At 36.6% G+C, this 15,541-nt stretch overlaps 1 protein-coding gene and 1 pseudogene across 2 annotated transcripts in view; one reads left to right on the forward strand and one right to left on the reverse strand.

The window, feature by feature from the left end:
- Positions 1–15,541, forward strand: part of EML6 (EMAP like 6) — a gene marked incomplete at its 5' end in the record, with an annotated part of 120,032 nt that overhangs the window by 25,559 nt on the left and 78,932 nt on the right. Inside the window, 2 exons of the mRNA XM_083359189.1 lie at positions 10,676–10,877; positions 12,461–12,598. Of these exons, the coding sequence (XP_083215315.1) occupies positions 10,676–10,877; positions 12,461–12,598 (340 nt within the window). The remainder of the gene's footprint in view (positions 1–10,675; positions 10,878–12,460; positions 12,599–15,541) is intronic.
- LOC310632239 (small nuclear ribonucleoprotein G-like) lies at positions 13,725–14,061 on the reverse strand (annotated as a pseudogene). Its single transcript has one exon. The product of its transcript is annotated as a small nuclear ribonucleoprotein G-like (transcript).

Here is a 15,541-nt window from a genome sequence, read left to right on the forward strand (position 1 = left end):
TCCATTCGGGGAGAAAAGAAGATGCCATCAACATCCCCAAAGTGGGGACCGGAAAATTAACAAAGTATCTTCCAAACCCGCATGGCCAGGCATAGGCCAATAGTCTTCAGCTCCATTTCAGAAATAACTGTTTGGATCTGAACAATCCAAAGAAATCATACATCCACAAGCCAAGTATTCTGGGGAGGCACTAAGGCATATGTGGTCATCTACTGCAGGGCTTTTCAACATTTTCACCCATTGTACCACTTTTAGGATATGGCAACATCCAAGTACCACCAGTCGCCTAGCAAGGTGTCAAAAACTTGATGACTAAAAAAAAAAAGGAAAAACGTGATGAAGTACAGGTAGTCCTCAACTTACAACAGTTCACCTAGTGACTGTTCGAAGTTACAATGACACTGAAAAAAGTGCCCCCCAAGCCACAGACGAGCAAGACATCTTGCTCGGCTGTGGCGCTCTTCCTCCAGTCCGAGGTTTTCATTGTTGTGAGCATTTATGTTGAAGATTGGCAGTGTGGGTGGGGTGGGGGTGTGTTTGGTTTTTATTCCCCCCATCTGCTGGGTGGTTGCAGCAGGTTTTGGTCACTTCACATGACCCTGGGACACTGTGACTGTCATAAATATGAATCAGTTGCCAAGCATCTGAATGTAAATCACAAGACCCTGGAGATGCTGCAACATTCCAGCTGATCGGCGGTTCTTCTGGGCTCAGAAGCGCCAGGATCAGTGTTGCTTTCCATCTGGAGCCTGATGCTGATCCTGGTGCTTCCACTGAGCCCTGACAGCCCCGAAGAAGTGTTGATCCTGGCGCTTCCGCTGAGCCCTGACAGCCCTGCAGTTTCAGCCATCTCTTGCTCATGCTTGTGCAGTGCTGCCACCGGTTCAGCTCATTCCCCTCTTCCGCTACCACTTTTCTAGAATGGTCGCGTACCACCTGCCAGGTGCCAATGTACCACAGGTGGTACCCATACCACTGATTGAAAAGCCCTGGAATCTACTGTGCTTGCTCCATACAACAAAGACTAACGTATGTATGTACTTCTCTAACATTCACCCATGTGCTTTATTGGGACATATATTTGATTATCTATTGGGTAGTGTCTAATGTTCAGTATCTTGATCAAAATTTAGTCACAGCATGTATTTGTTATGAGATATAGATTCTGCAACCATTTCATGTTATATATACTTTGACATGGTCAGAAGAGTGAGAGAAAATTGACATGTTATATAGAAAGACCTCCTTTTTCCTTCAGAAGGCTAAGCAGATTATATTTTCATCATTTATTTATAAATGTCAATAACACCTAATGTGTCTGTACAATAGCACATCTTCCAAAGGGCAAAATGGATTCCTATTAGCGGAATAGTGGAGATAGTGGAAGTTTATTTCAAAAAGATATTCTTATGAGAGATTTATTAAATCAATGCCATTTTTATTGCTACGTCTGTATATAAAAGATGCTAAAAAAGCATAGACATTCAAAGAAACATGGAGATACATAACCTGTAAACCATTTATTCAAACTGGCTAATTAAACAGGATTATATTTGTGGGGTATATTGTACTAGAACTCTTTGGGTTCTTTTTGTATCAAAAAAGGGAAATAAGTGGGAAAGAGGAAACCTCCACCTCCCAACTTTTGAATTCATCTGTTCCAACCCTGCATATTCTTTGGATTATAAGTATAGTTGTCTACACATATACATTTTGTATACATACACATAAATTGTATAAGCCACATTCCTAATTTTCTACTGCTAGACCACATATTGTTTTCTGAATTTTGGTAGCACTTTTTCGGACTAACAAATATTATTAAAATGCATAAGCTTTTATGAGCTACAGCTCACTTCATCAATGGCTAAATCAGTGTTGTATTTAAATTGAGGGAAAGCAGGAGAAAATAAGGTTTTGTCCAGATGAGTGGGATAGATGACAAGATTATCAAGTAACAATTGTAATGTATTGAAAACCCATTCTGTTTCCTGAGATCTTCTTTATTAGATCTTCTCTGAACTCTATATGAACATAGCAACTTCTCACTTCATTGTGCTGACAAAATCTGTTTGTTTCACCAAAATGGGTACTCATAATAAAGAGCCCTGGAAAGTTGCAATGCTCCCATATTACTTTTTTTTGAGTCCTAATGTCAACTTTATGTCAATTTATTGTGCAAAATTTATTCCATTTGTCCAATGTAGAATCCAGAGGGATATTGCAGGCAGATGATGGTATATATTACTTTAGAGGAAAAGCATGCAAAAGAGCCTTTATGTGAAGTAGTTGGCGCCTATGATGGTACTGTTGGTATAAAGGTAGGAGCAAAGGAGACATCTAGATTTATTGCATATGTTAGCATGATTCTCCTGTTGCATCTTGTTGCTTGTAAATATCTGTTTCAGATTAGGTGGTTGTCTGTATCTAAGTATGGGCCTGCCATCTAGTGCCTAAAATGTAATGTAATTGTCCAGTATGTCCAGTCACCAATGGTGTGTTGATAAATGTGTATCAACCAGCTCTGCCAGCTCCATTGCTGTCACTGTACTGCACCATGAGCTACCAAACAATTGTTTGGCATGCTAGGTAGTCTAGTCTCAAGCTTCTTGTAAAACTCCAGAAAATTTAACATTTGGCTTTTGCATGTTGACATGAGCTAGATCTAGCATATCACCCACTGTAGCATATTAATAATATATTGGTGTATAACTCACATGATATGCACATACAACCTAGATTGTTAGTAATATAACTAAAGGAAACCATGTTATTTATAAGTGATGTGCAGAAATATCAATGAAGGCAGATTTTTATTCATTTATTTATAATATTCTTACCCAATTCCCCATCACTTTATTATTTTAAATAATACATTTCCTAGAGCACAGAAACAATAACATATAGCAATGTTAAAATATTCTATTTAAGAAATATTAATTTTTTTACAAAACAGTGATAGAAAATAGCCAACATATTTTATCTCTTTTAAAGGTAACATGTGGAATTATAACTATTATTCTTCATTTTCAATATTTTTATAGTTCATAACTCAAAAATTCAAGGCAGATCACCACTATGCAAAGTACCTCAATCTTTATTATGGCTGTAAAATTTTGCAGATCTCCTCCATCTCTATAACTTCAGCAAAGCTTGGCCACCTCCAGGATGGTTTTCTCATGCCTTCTACACTTTCCCACTTGATTACCACTGCCCCCTTCAGTTTATAGGGGAATTGTCCCTGATCTGAGAACTACTTTGTATAATCAGAATCAACTCTTGAGTCTTAGAAATCTTCATTCTGGAATTTTTTCATATGCTGCATGAATGAATGAATGAACCTTTATTGTCAAAGTACAACCATGTATACATTGAGATTGGCTGTGCCTCCCTTCGTGCCCCCACCCCCAACTCACAGTAACACAAACCATCCATCTTATTACACCATGTGAGCTAATTGCACAACACACCGGCCTCGCAAGTCAATCATGCATAAAGTTTATAAAATTATCTCCCATTCAAAAGCCTAACAGCCCATGGATAAAAGCTGTTCTTCAGCCTGTTGGTATGGCTGGCTATACTCCTATATCTCCTATCCAATGGTAGGAGAGTAAAGAGATACCGTCCAGGGTGTGAGTCATCCCTGAGAATTTTCCTCACTCTTCCAAGGCAGCGAGCCCTGGCGATGTTATCCAGTAGTGTCAGGGGACAGCTCACAATGTCTTGTGCTGTGCTCACCACCCTCTGTAATGCTTTCCTATCTGCGGCTGTCAGACCAGCATACCAAACCACAATACAGTACAAGAGGACTCTCTCTATAGTAGACCGATAAAAGAGGGTCATTAGCCGTTGTTCTACTCTGTTCTTCTGCAAGACCCTGAAAAAGTGAAGTCTCTGTTGGGTCTTTCTGGCCACCTGGGTTGTATTAACTTTCCAGGTCCGATCTTCACAGAGGTAGACTCCCAGAAATTTAAAGGAGGAAACTTATCTGCATTGGCAGATATTTTCCAGAACATAATCTGTTGGTTTTGTAGCATAATTTGAATAGGTCTTATGTACTCTATCTTTCACACATGTTCACATATTCTTACATGGTACAGGTTATGTGTATGTGTTCATACATACCCATGCACACACATGTATCTGTTCATATATATGCACTTGGTTCTCAGTCCATGGAACAGAAACATTGTCTTCAGGCCTAAGTTAAGAAACCGACTCCTATTACTCTTGTGACCATTCTGGAAGCAATTTACAACTATGAGAACCAAAATATTGATAGTTACACTTTTGGATTGCTTCAAGGTGTGTATTTTTTATCTTTCTTCTGACTTTTTCTGAGAAGGCTTTATTAGAATTTGATCTTAGAACTTATTAACTTATGAACTTATTAACTAATTCTCCGTGTAATACAAAAATTCATAGTTTTAGTAAAATATATTAAAATTGAGAGGGTTTTGCCTATTTTGTATGTCTACATATCTGTTTTTATATTTTAGGAGGCAGCTTGATATAATGAAACAGATTGCAAACCTGCCAGCAATAAGAATTAACACTTCTGTAGTATTTGTCCATATGCACTGTTAACATAGTTATTAATACTGTAACCAAGATACAGAAATGAGCACCTGCTTCATTATTACATAGAGATAATCAGCTATAATTCTTCTTCAGGAATAAAAATGTTGTCTATGTATAAATAAGTATTTGCTGCTATAGAAACTGAAGATTGAAAAAATGTTATGAAAAGCTATAGACAACTGCATATTATTACATTTTAAATGTAATAAAATCATTGACTGCTGAAACAGTTACACATTTTCTAACACGAATGAGGTAGCCAGAAAACTGCTACAGCTCAGAGTAGACCTGTATCATCTACTCTGACTAACAACCAATTTCCAGGTTCAAGGCTTTTCCATTGGTTGCTACCTGATCCTTTAAATCTGGGATGTTTTATATCCAAATAATAAATTCTGCCATCCAAACAGAATAAGATTCTTTCCCCAAAGTCCAATATAATCCATCAAGTTTGTTTTTTAACATCAGACGTCTACAAAACGAATAGGCAAATCATATTGAATCAGAAAATTAGCACTAGGTATTGTCTATGTCAGTTTGATTAGACTATCTATTATGTCCTTCTGGGTAATGTCTGATAGCCCTTCAAGTCTTCTTTCTTTGTTTTGTAGATGTCTGATGTTAAAAAACAAATTTGATGGGTTATGTTGGACAGTTTTCTGGCTACCTCATTGGTGTTAGAAAATGTGTAACTGTATCAGCAGTCAATGAATTTATTACATTTAAAAGGTAATTATCAAAATCTCCCTATTACTGACTTTAAAAGTATAGGATAACATGGTACATGCATATATACCATATAAACAAGCAAGAATGAACTTGAGTTAGCATGTCATGAGTAATGATTACCTTGAACAAATAGTTCAAGAGGACATGAGGTGGAAAGATTGTTTACTATCATATTATTCCTGCTACCAACTTTCATAAAAACCCATGCTCCAAAGAGGAAAGAGTGGAACAACAGTATCCATGGTGAATGTCAAAGTTTTGCAAGATAGTGGGTCACTTGCAAGGTAATAGGAATAATAATAATAATAATAATAATAATAATAATAATAATAATAATAATAATAATAATAATAATAACAACAACAACAAACAACAACAACAACAACAACAATAACAATAATAATAATAATAATAATAATAATAATAATAATAATAATAATAATAAGTTGAAAGGGACCTTGGAAGTCATCTAGTCCAACCCACTGCTCAGGCAGGAAGCCCTATACCATTTCAGACAAATGGCTGGCCAGTCTCTTCTTAAAAACTTCCAGTGTTGGAGCATTCACCACTTCTGGAGGCAGGTTGTTCCACTGGTTAGTTGTTCTAACTCAGGAAGTTTCTTCTTAGTTCTAGGTTGCTTCTCTCCTTGACTAGTTTCCATCAGTTGCTTCTTGTCCTGCTTTCGGGTGCTTTGGAGAATAGCTCAACTCCCTCTTCTTTGTGGCAGCCCCTGAGATATTGGAACACTGCTATCATGTCACCCCTCACCCTTCTCTTCATTAAGCTACACATACAGAATTCCAGCAACCGTTCCCTATATGTTTTAGCCTCCAGTCCCCCAATCATCTTTGTTGCTCTTCTCTGTACTCTTTCTAGAGTCTCGACATCTTTTTTACATCGTGGTGACCAAAACTGGATGCAGTATTCTAGGTGTGGCCTTACCAAGGCATTGTAAAGTGGTATTAGTACTTCACATGATCTTGATTCTATACCTCTGTTAATGCAGCCTAGCACTGTGTTGGCTTTTTGCAATGTTAATAACATTTTGCAATGTTAATAACAATAACAATAATAGAGTTGGAAGTGAGGTCTTCTAGTCCAACCGTCTGCTCAGGCAAGAAACCCTATACCATTTTAGACAAATGGTTGTCCAATCTCTTCTTTAAAATTTCCAGTGTTGGAGCATTCACAATTTCTGGAGGCAGGTTGTTCCACTGATCAATTGTTCTAACTGTCAGGAAATTTCTCCTTAGTTCTAGGTTGCTTCTTTCTTTGTTTAGTTTCCATCCATTGCTTCTTGTCCAGCCTTCAGGTGCTTTGGAGAATAGCTTGACTCTCTCTTCTTTGTGGCAACCCCTGAGATATTGGAACACTGCTATCATGTCACCCCTAATCCTTCTCTTCATTAAACTAGACATAACCAATTCCAGCAACCGTTCCTTATATTGTTTAGCCTCCAGTCCCCTAATCATCTTTGTTACTCTTCTCTGTACTCTTTCTAGAGTATTAACATCTTTTTTACATACTGGATGCAGTATTCCAAGTGTGGCCTTACCAAGGCATTATAAAGTGTTATTAACATTTCACATGATCTTGATTCTATCCCTCTTTAATGCAGCCTAACACTGTGTTGGCTTTTTAAGCAACTGCAGCACACTGCTTGCTCATATTTAAATGATTGCCCACTAGGACTCCAAGATCCCTCTCACAGTTACTATTATCGAGCAAGGTACCATTTGGTTTTTCTTGCCTAAATCTAGAACCTTATTTTTTTCATCATTGAATTTCATTTTGTTAGATAGCACCCAATGTTCAAGTCTGTCAAATTCTGTATCTTAAACCTATCTTTTGGAGTGTTGGCTATTCCTGCCAACCTGGGGTCATCTGTAAATTTGAGGAATTCCCTCTCTATCCCCTCATCCAATTCATTGATAAAGATGTTGAAAAACACTGGGCCTAGAACAGAGCCCTGGGGCACCCGACTGCACACTACCCTCCATGTAGATGCAGTTCCATTGAGGACCACACACTGAGTACGGCCTGTCAGCCAGCTATTTTTCTGCATGGCCGGTCAGCCAGCTACAAATCTATCTGGTGGTGATGCTGTCTAACCCACATTTTATCAAGTAGTAGGTTGTGGTCTACTTTATCAAATGCCTTGTTGAAGTCCAAGTAAATTATATCCACATCATTCCTGGTCCACTAATTTGGTCACCTGGTCAAAGAATGCAATAAGATTTGTCTGGCATAATCTGTTTTTGACAAACCTATGTTGGCTTTTGGTTATGACTTTGCCTCTAGGTGTTCGCTGATTCGTTGCTTGATTATCTTTTCCAGAATCTTCCCAGGTATTGAGATCAGGCTGATAGGTCTGTAGTTTCCTGGATCTATTTTTTCCCCTTTTTTGAAGATGGGAACTACATCAGCTCTTTTCCAGTTCTTTGGTAGTTCCCCAGTGCTCCAGGATCTTTTTTTCTACAAGTTTTATTAATTTTTTAATTTTACATTCAGATATTTGTGAAGCAATACGGTGGTTGGGTACAAAAGTAAACAATTGCAAATAACAAATTATTTGTAAATTGCTCAAGTTGCATCAACAAAGATTCCCTCTCTGATTCCCTTAGTTATGACATAATCAAATTAATTGAATTAATGCATTTCTAATTGTGCCATAATCAATTAGAAGAATTTTCAATATATTTTCACTTATACATATCCATATCCTGTTTTTAAGTTTTACCTAATTGCAATAGAATATCCTGGAATAGCCTATGATATAGAAAACAAAAAACAAAAAACTTAATTTTCGGGTAACCCACATTTCCCTATTTCAATAAAAAGTAATTATCCTGTCTAGAGAACTTACATTATTCATTTCAATACATTCTTATTTTTACAAGTAAATTCTATTTGTCATCTTAACAATTCACCAATTATTAGAAAAATATCTTTTGTTATATCCTTCCAAATTATATAATATAAATCAATTCTAATAGCCAACTTTCCTTTCCCCTAAACACCTAAGAGTTAAATATAAAGTCAATTTATATCTATATCATTACAACAAATATATTCTATATGTCATCTTAATAGTTCATCAATTATTAAAATAATGTCTTTTATTATATCATTCCATATTCCATAATATAGTTCAGAGTTATGTTCTAATAGCTTAATTTTGTTTTCCCTTAACAATCTAAAACCTAAATATAAAATCAGTTTATATTTTTTAAGGATTCCCCTTAGCCCATTAAAAGAAATTTGTTAAGCTCTATTCTTACAAATCCCAAGAAAGAGACAAGTCTAATTTTTTAAATCTAACTCTCGCCTTCTTTTTGTGCCAATCAGGCTTCCATATTGGTGCCTTTAGATTCTCAGATGTGTCTCCCTTTCTTCCTACACACATTGTTTGAATCCAGGGAGACCATCCAAATATCAGTTTTGCAAAGAAAGTGTCCCCTTTGTAATCATTGAAGTGTTGCTTTAATAGCTCAGTTTTTGATGTTTGGTGTAATGTAATTGTCATTAGTTCAGTCTGGTCTTTTTCTTCTTCCGATTCCATCTGGCTTAGGTTAAAAGTAGTAACTGATGTTATGGTTATTATTTGATTGGCTGGGTCCTCAACTTACTGTATTTGAAGGCCTTTAATATCTTCCCTCTTAATGTTGCTTTCTTTGGGTACTATTGTTTTTTGAGTTGTAGGTTTTATAGTTGAGGTTGAGGTTTGGGCTTCAAAGTTCTCTGTAAATTGTATTTGTTGTTCTTTAAAGTCTCCTATTTTAGTGTTAGTTTCCACTTCTTCTGTTTGTTTTTGGATTGTCAATTCATCATTTAAGGTCAAAGTTTGATTTGGTAGCTTTAAGCTGTCAGATTTATCTTGCAGTTTGGCTTGGATTTGCTCAGTCATTGCCAAGATTGTATCAAGTATCAGTTTGTAGTTAAGTGGTGGGATATATTCTTGCATTTCGTTGTTGTTTACAGTTTACAGTCTTTCATGGAGGCTATTTTAATAAGAGTCAATGATTGACCACTTCCAGTATTCCTAAAGATTGTTTTCAGTGCCAGGTGTTCCCAATTCTTATCTTTGAAGATAATATCAAGGACAGCTCTGTTATTCAGTCAGCTCTCACAATAAAAAAGGTTTACTTGCTATACCAAGTTTCACCACAAGATGTCACCAATAGCATATAGAATAAGATGTAAAGTCATTTTCCAAATTAATAGAAATCTTTTGTTCAATTCATTCCCCCCCCCCTTAATTCATAGCTTAAGCAGGAAATATGGTGGTAGGTCCCCACAAAAATAGAAGCTTTTTAATAAGTACAAATAAGATTGCTTAATTTCTTTGCTTAGCCATTTGATTTCTTTTAAGGCTTTAAGGCTTTAAAATTTATTCCCCAAGTATGCAGTCACTGGTCTCTAAAAATAGGGTTAGGAAATTTTTGGAAAAGTCCCACAGGAAGGTAGTTAGGGGAATAAGAAACGTAAGGTCTCATCCAGGTCCTCCAGATTGTTTCATTGTGCTAGATGGTGCTTTGGGCTTTCAGCAGGGAACAGCTTAATGATCGGCCATCTTGATGACCGATCTCTTCTTCTTTGGGCCAAAAGAGCTGCTCCAGATTCAAGCGGAGGGCTTCCGCCCTTCCGCAATCACAAGGAGGGCCTCCTCGCAGTGGTCGCCCCTCCAGGGCGACTTTCGACCCTTTTCAGGGTCCTCCAAGGAAGAAAGATTGGACGGCAGGGAGAGAGCTCTTCCTGCATGTCCACAAGCGCCGTGCACGCAAATCGGAAGCCCCCAGTGCTCCAGGATCTTTGAAAGATATAATGTGTTATGTCTACCTTCTTGCAGATTTTGGCAGTCCTCTGCAGATACTGCTGCATATCTGGCTGCCCTGATATCAACTCCCTGAAAAACTATAGAGTGAAGTATTATGATTAAAATGCCATTCTAGAGTTCACATCTGCTGGCTGTTTCTCTCTGAAGAGTGCTTAGAATTGAGTGTCTGCTATCCCATGATTGTCTGCCCATATGGATGGACCCACTGTTCTTTCCAATCTCTACCAATAGGCAAACAAATCTCGCTGAGTCCATCCATTTAGTCTTATTATTTTTGCTTAATATCTTTTTATGTGATTTTTAAATTCCTTGTGAAGTACTTACCAATTATTGAGTAAGAATTTGCTAAAGACATGGTTCTGCTAAAGTGAAGCCTTTTGTTTCCTATTGCATTCCAAAGAAGACAAATTACAGACATGTTTAAATCTTCTACTGAAAAATAATAGGGCTTCACAATGCTTAAGCTGGATTGTGTCCACTACAGATAATTATTCATTAATATACAAAGATTATTCTATCCTTTTTCAGGTTTATCTATTCGAAGTGTGTGTTGGAAAGCAGATCGACTTCTAGCAGGAACACAAGACAGTGAAATATTTGAAATTATTGTGAGAGAAAGAGACAAGCCAATGCTCATCATGCAAGGTCACTGTGAAGGCGAGCTCTGGGCTCTGGCAGTCCATCCCAAAAAGCCATTAGTTGTTACTGGCAGTGATGATCGATCTGTGCGGTAAGGCAACAGCGTTTATCCCTAATGTTTCACCACAGCTCTGTTGGGAAATCCTCATGACTTTGAAGATCATAATAAGGTAAAGGTAAAGGTTCCCCCGCACATGCATGCTAGTCGTTTCGACTCTAGAGGCCGGTGCTCATCTCCGTTTCAAAGCCGAAGAGCCAGCGCTTGTCTGAGGACGTCTCCGTGGTCATGTGGCCGGCATGACTAGACGCCAAAGGCGCACGGAACGCTGTTACCTTCCCACCGTAGTGGTCCCTATTTTTCTACTTGCATTTTTACGTGCTTTCAAACTGCTAGGTTGGCAGAAGCTGGGACAAGTAACAGGCGCTCACTCTGTTACGCGGCACTCGGGATTCAATCTGCCAAACTGCCGACCTTCTGATTGACAAGCTCAGCGTCCTAACCCAGTGAGCCACCGCATCCCTTTAAGATCATAATGCTGGTGATCAATTAATTTGCAGAACAAAATAATCAACTAAATGTTTTATTTATGTTTTTTATTTATATATTATTTATTCCAGCATTTATATTCCAGTTTATAGCCAAAGAATCGGTACTTAAAGTGCAATAAATTTGTTAGCTAAATGAAAACCCAGCAATACACCAAGTAGTGTTAAAATATGTGAGATAGCTGTGAAAATTATTTTAGTTCTAATAATTTTTCTCAGAGCTACACTTGAGTTTTAAGCATCCTGAAACATCAGTACAGTAAAATTTCTAGCATCCTTTCTTGTCTAAGTGAGATTACTAAATACTTTTTTTGTGAGAAGTGGATTCATCATTATAAATGTTCAGTAAAGAAATACAAGGCGCGGGTGTCTGAATTGAAATTGCATCAACCATATATGATTTTCTTTCCAAAAATGGTTAATATAAAAAAAATCTTAATTTCTGTTCAATAGAGTGAAAAATGATCCCAAAGAAAGTAGCCTTTCCAACTTTCTTGGACTAGGATTAAAATGGTTTTTAATGAAACAGACAGGCAATGTAATTTGGCAATTAAAGGAATGGCATCAAGGAGATACAACCAGTCTCCCTTAGATAGGAAAATTCATTGATTGACTTTGAATCTTTCTTTCTCTCTCTCCCTCTCTCCCTCCCTCCCTTCTCCCCCCTCTCTTTCCCCAAACCTACCTCACATAATTGCTGTTGTGAGTAAAATTGGAGGTAGCATTCTATATGTTGCCTTGAGCTCCTGAACATAGGTGGGATATAAATCAACAAATAAATACAAATAGAATAATTAATGTGATTAATAGTTAAGATACCGGTACTGTTTAGTGCCATTTTCAAATCTGATAAACATCCCCTGTACCTCTTCATTCCAGTTATCAATAAAAATATTGAAAAATCGAATCACATGGTAATGAGATGATATTTCATTCCATTCACATATTGAACTACAAACCACCCTGTCCCTTTTTACTCTAATCTGTTCTGTGAGCCAGATAAGCAGAAAACAGAATGGGAGAGATGCACATAAAGTTTGGAGTAATGTCTCTCTGGCCAGAAAAACAATACATAAATGCCACATTGTAGTGATAAACAGACTTCTTTATCTTTTCTTTCTTGTGAAGCTTATGGAGTCTTGCTGATCATGCTTTGATTGCCCGATGCAATATGGAAGAAGCTGTGCGGAGTGTATCTTTCAATCCTGATGGATCTCAGCTGGCTCTGGGAATGAAAGATGGCTCTTTTATTGTTCTGAGAGTAAGGTGGGCTTGACTCTTGCCTTAAAAAATAATTCAGACCAAATCTGAAATGTATTAATGCAATTTTTGAGAATTCTTGTACATGTTGGCCTGAGTAAGACACAATAGTCTGATAAAACATATTTTGAAAGCTTGAGGATAAGTTCTCTAAAACAAATTACCTGGGTCTAGCACAATATATAAATCTAGCCATTGTGATCTGTATACAGTATTCATCACTTAGAGTTTATAGTAAACCAATGCAATTTTTCTAAATTATAACTTAATTTTAAATTAGAACAAAACCAGCTAACATGGTGAGTAAACCTAATCTTTATACCTTTATATATCTTTTTGCATCCCTAGCTTAGATGCTTTAATTCTAGCTTATTAAATCATGGTTTTCTGTGACCAGATCTGATTTGTTAGTGGTACCTAAACTACATTTCAATTCTGGCAGTATAAGGAACTGTTTTAGCAAATTTATTTTTCTAAAAACTATATTCTTAAGAAAAAGAGAAAAAGGATATCTTTTTCCCATCTGAATTGGGCTGCTTTGGATTTCTGGGGAAGAAATGGCAGACTGAAGAGAACTCTGTAAAAAGTGGAGCCAATGACTGTGGGGAAATGAAGAGACAGCAGGTAAACCAGCTGGTTCATAATTCTTCTCCAGACAAAGAGAGAACTTGAGATCTCCCACAAGTAATCCAGACAGCTGCTCTTTACAAGGAGACCAAAAAGACATCGGTCTGCAGTGGGTTTAGCATTCTGGGGAATAGCTACTGTAACTTGCTCAGTCAAGAACTTTGAAAGGACTCTGGATTTGCATACTTCCTTTTCTAATCACTTTGGAAATTGCTTATTAATTGCTTTTCAACTATTAGGAATCTTTAGATCAACAACTTTTATAGCACTGGATGTTTTTTTTCCCAATCCTTAGTGAAGTTTTAACGGTAAGTTTAAGAACTTAAAAAAAAGAATCCTTCCCATAGGAAAATGCTTTTGATTTAAATTCTTTTTAAAAAATGTAAGATAAGACTTTAAAAATTGGAGATTAGAGAGAATTAAAGATTATAATTAAAAGAGAAGAATGCTCAAGCTAAACAATTATAAAATGAAGCAAATTATTTTAACATTGGTCCTATTTTTTTAACCAACTTTTAAGAATTTATTTTTTAAAAAATGTAAACATGGAATGATCCTATAGAACCAACAATAATAAAAATTGCCCACACAGTAGTAAGAGCCAGTACTTCATTTTTTATACTCGTTCCAGGGCTTCTAGCATAATGATGCTGTTTCCTCATATTACCACCATCCCTATGTTGTTCTGTTGTCTGACAGGTGCCATTTCCACACACTCGTCTATCACCAAATTCATGAATGACTCAAAATCAATATCCCTTGAACATGCCGACCTCCATTTAGTTTTAATGATAGCTCCTTGTCCATAACTTCTTCAACTCTGGCTGGTGCACTTTGCTCATCCTTCCTTTTCCAAGCCGATCGCCTCTCAAAGCGTCTGTCGCTTGTCTCTGCTGTGGTCAGACTTCACAACGGCACTCACTTCTCTCCTTAACATTGATCCTATTAAAGGATAATTTTGAACAATGCAGCCAGAATTTAATTTTCAAAGTGTCTACTTCTATAAATAGACTGTGTTTTAAAACATTATAGAAGAGGAACAAGTTTCACTGGACAATATCAAAACTGATTTTAAAGTGGACTTTAAACAGACAGTCTACAAGAACGATATGGAAAAAGATATTACATTGGACATATAAAATAAAAGGAATATATTATCAGGCACAAAGAATCAAGACCATACCTCAAGTTCCAATTAAGATTTATTGTTCAAATCTGTTCACAAGAATCTAGCCACCTAATGTTCATCACTAGATTAGCCCCAGACAAGAGCTATTGGAATTCGGGGAAGGGGGTTATAGTTGGGAACATTTGTGGACATGATTCTAGGCTGAGTCCTCTTGATTCCTCCCCCAAGCTCTGCATCTTTCTCTCCTACAAATATACAAATAACAGACCTGGATAATTTTCCTATATTGGATTTCTGTAAAAGGTTTGTTAACATTGAAAGATGTGAGAAAGGACAAAATAAAAATAAAAGGAAATCAGGCTCTACAACATTATTTGATGGGAGTAAATATCGAGATTTTAAATGTAGAAGAGAGGAAAATAAAGTTGGCTGATTTGATCAAAGTTAAAATAAATATGTTATCTCTGTTAAGAGAGTGCATAACTGGGCATTGCTGATACAGTGGCCAGTTTCTTTTTCTCTTTAATGATATATTCTTTATTTCTAAACTAATTACTGTACATAGTGAGGCTTATATATTGCTCTGATCCAGCAGAATTCTGTACAGGTAATATAGTATAGAAGGAAACCATGCTTGCTAATTCATTTGGAACAGCAATCCCTCTTGAACATTTTGGATTGTCTTTTAGCTTCTAACTTTACTGTTAAGTAATTATCTTATTTACCAGCTAAATAATTTTTCTGATGTATGATGGCAGATATTCATTCTAAGCAACAGCATGCCAAAGATTAAGATGGGTTATTTGTAAAACATAAAACTGTAAAATTCAAAGGGAGTGGCATGCAAAAGAAAATCAGTACTGTCTCTTTTTGAGATTGGGGGTAAAAGTTTGAAAATATAATTTTAGATATTAATTTGAAACACTATTGTGTTCAAGTGACTTATTCCTTTGTGTGTGTGTGTGTGTGTGTGTGTGTATTTCCTGCTGCCAATCTTGTATTCATTTACAAGAAAACCAGTTGAATTTAGTGGGTTGTTTCTGAATAGACATAATATTTTGCTGCAAGGCTACTATTCTATACAATACGTTTGAAGAACAAATTCTGTTGAGCTTAATAGGACTTCTTAACTATATCTGTATTGGATTGCCCTTCAAGAGCATGTTTGTGCAATACAGAATCTGTGTAGATAA

Source organism: Vipera ursinii (assembly GCF_947247035.1).
Source record: "Vipera ursinii genome assembly, chromosome: 1".
Classification (NCBI taxonomy): domain Eukaryota; kingdom Metazoa; phylum Chordata; class Lepidosauria; order Squamata; family Viperidae; genus Vipera; species Vipera ursinii.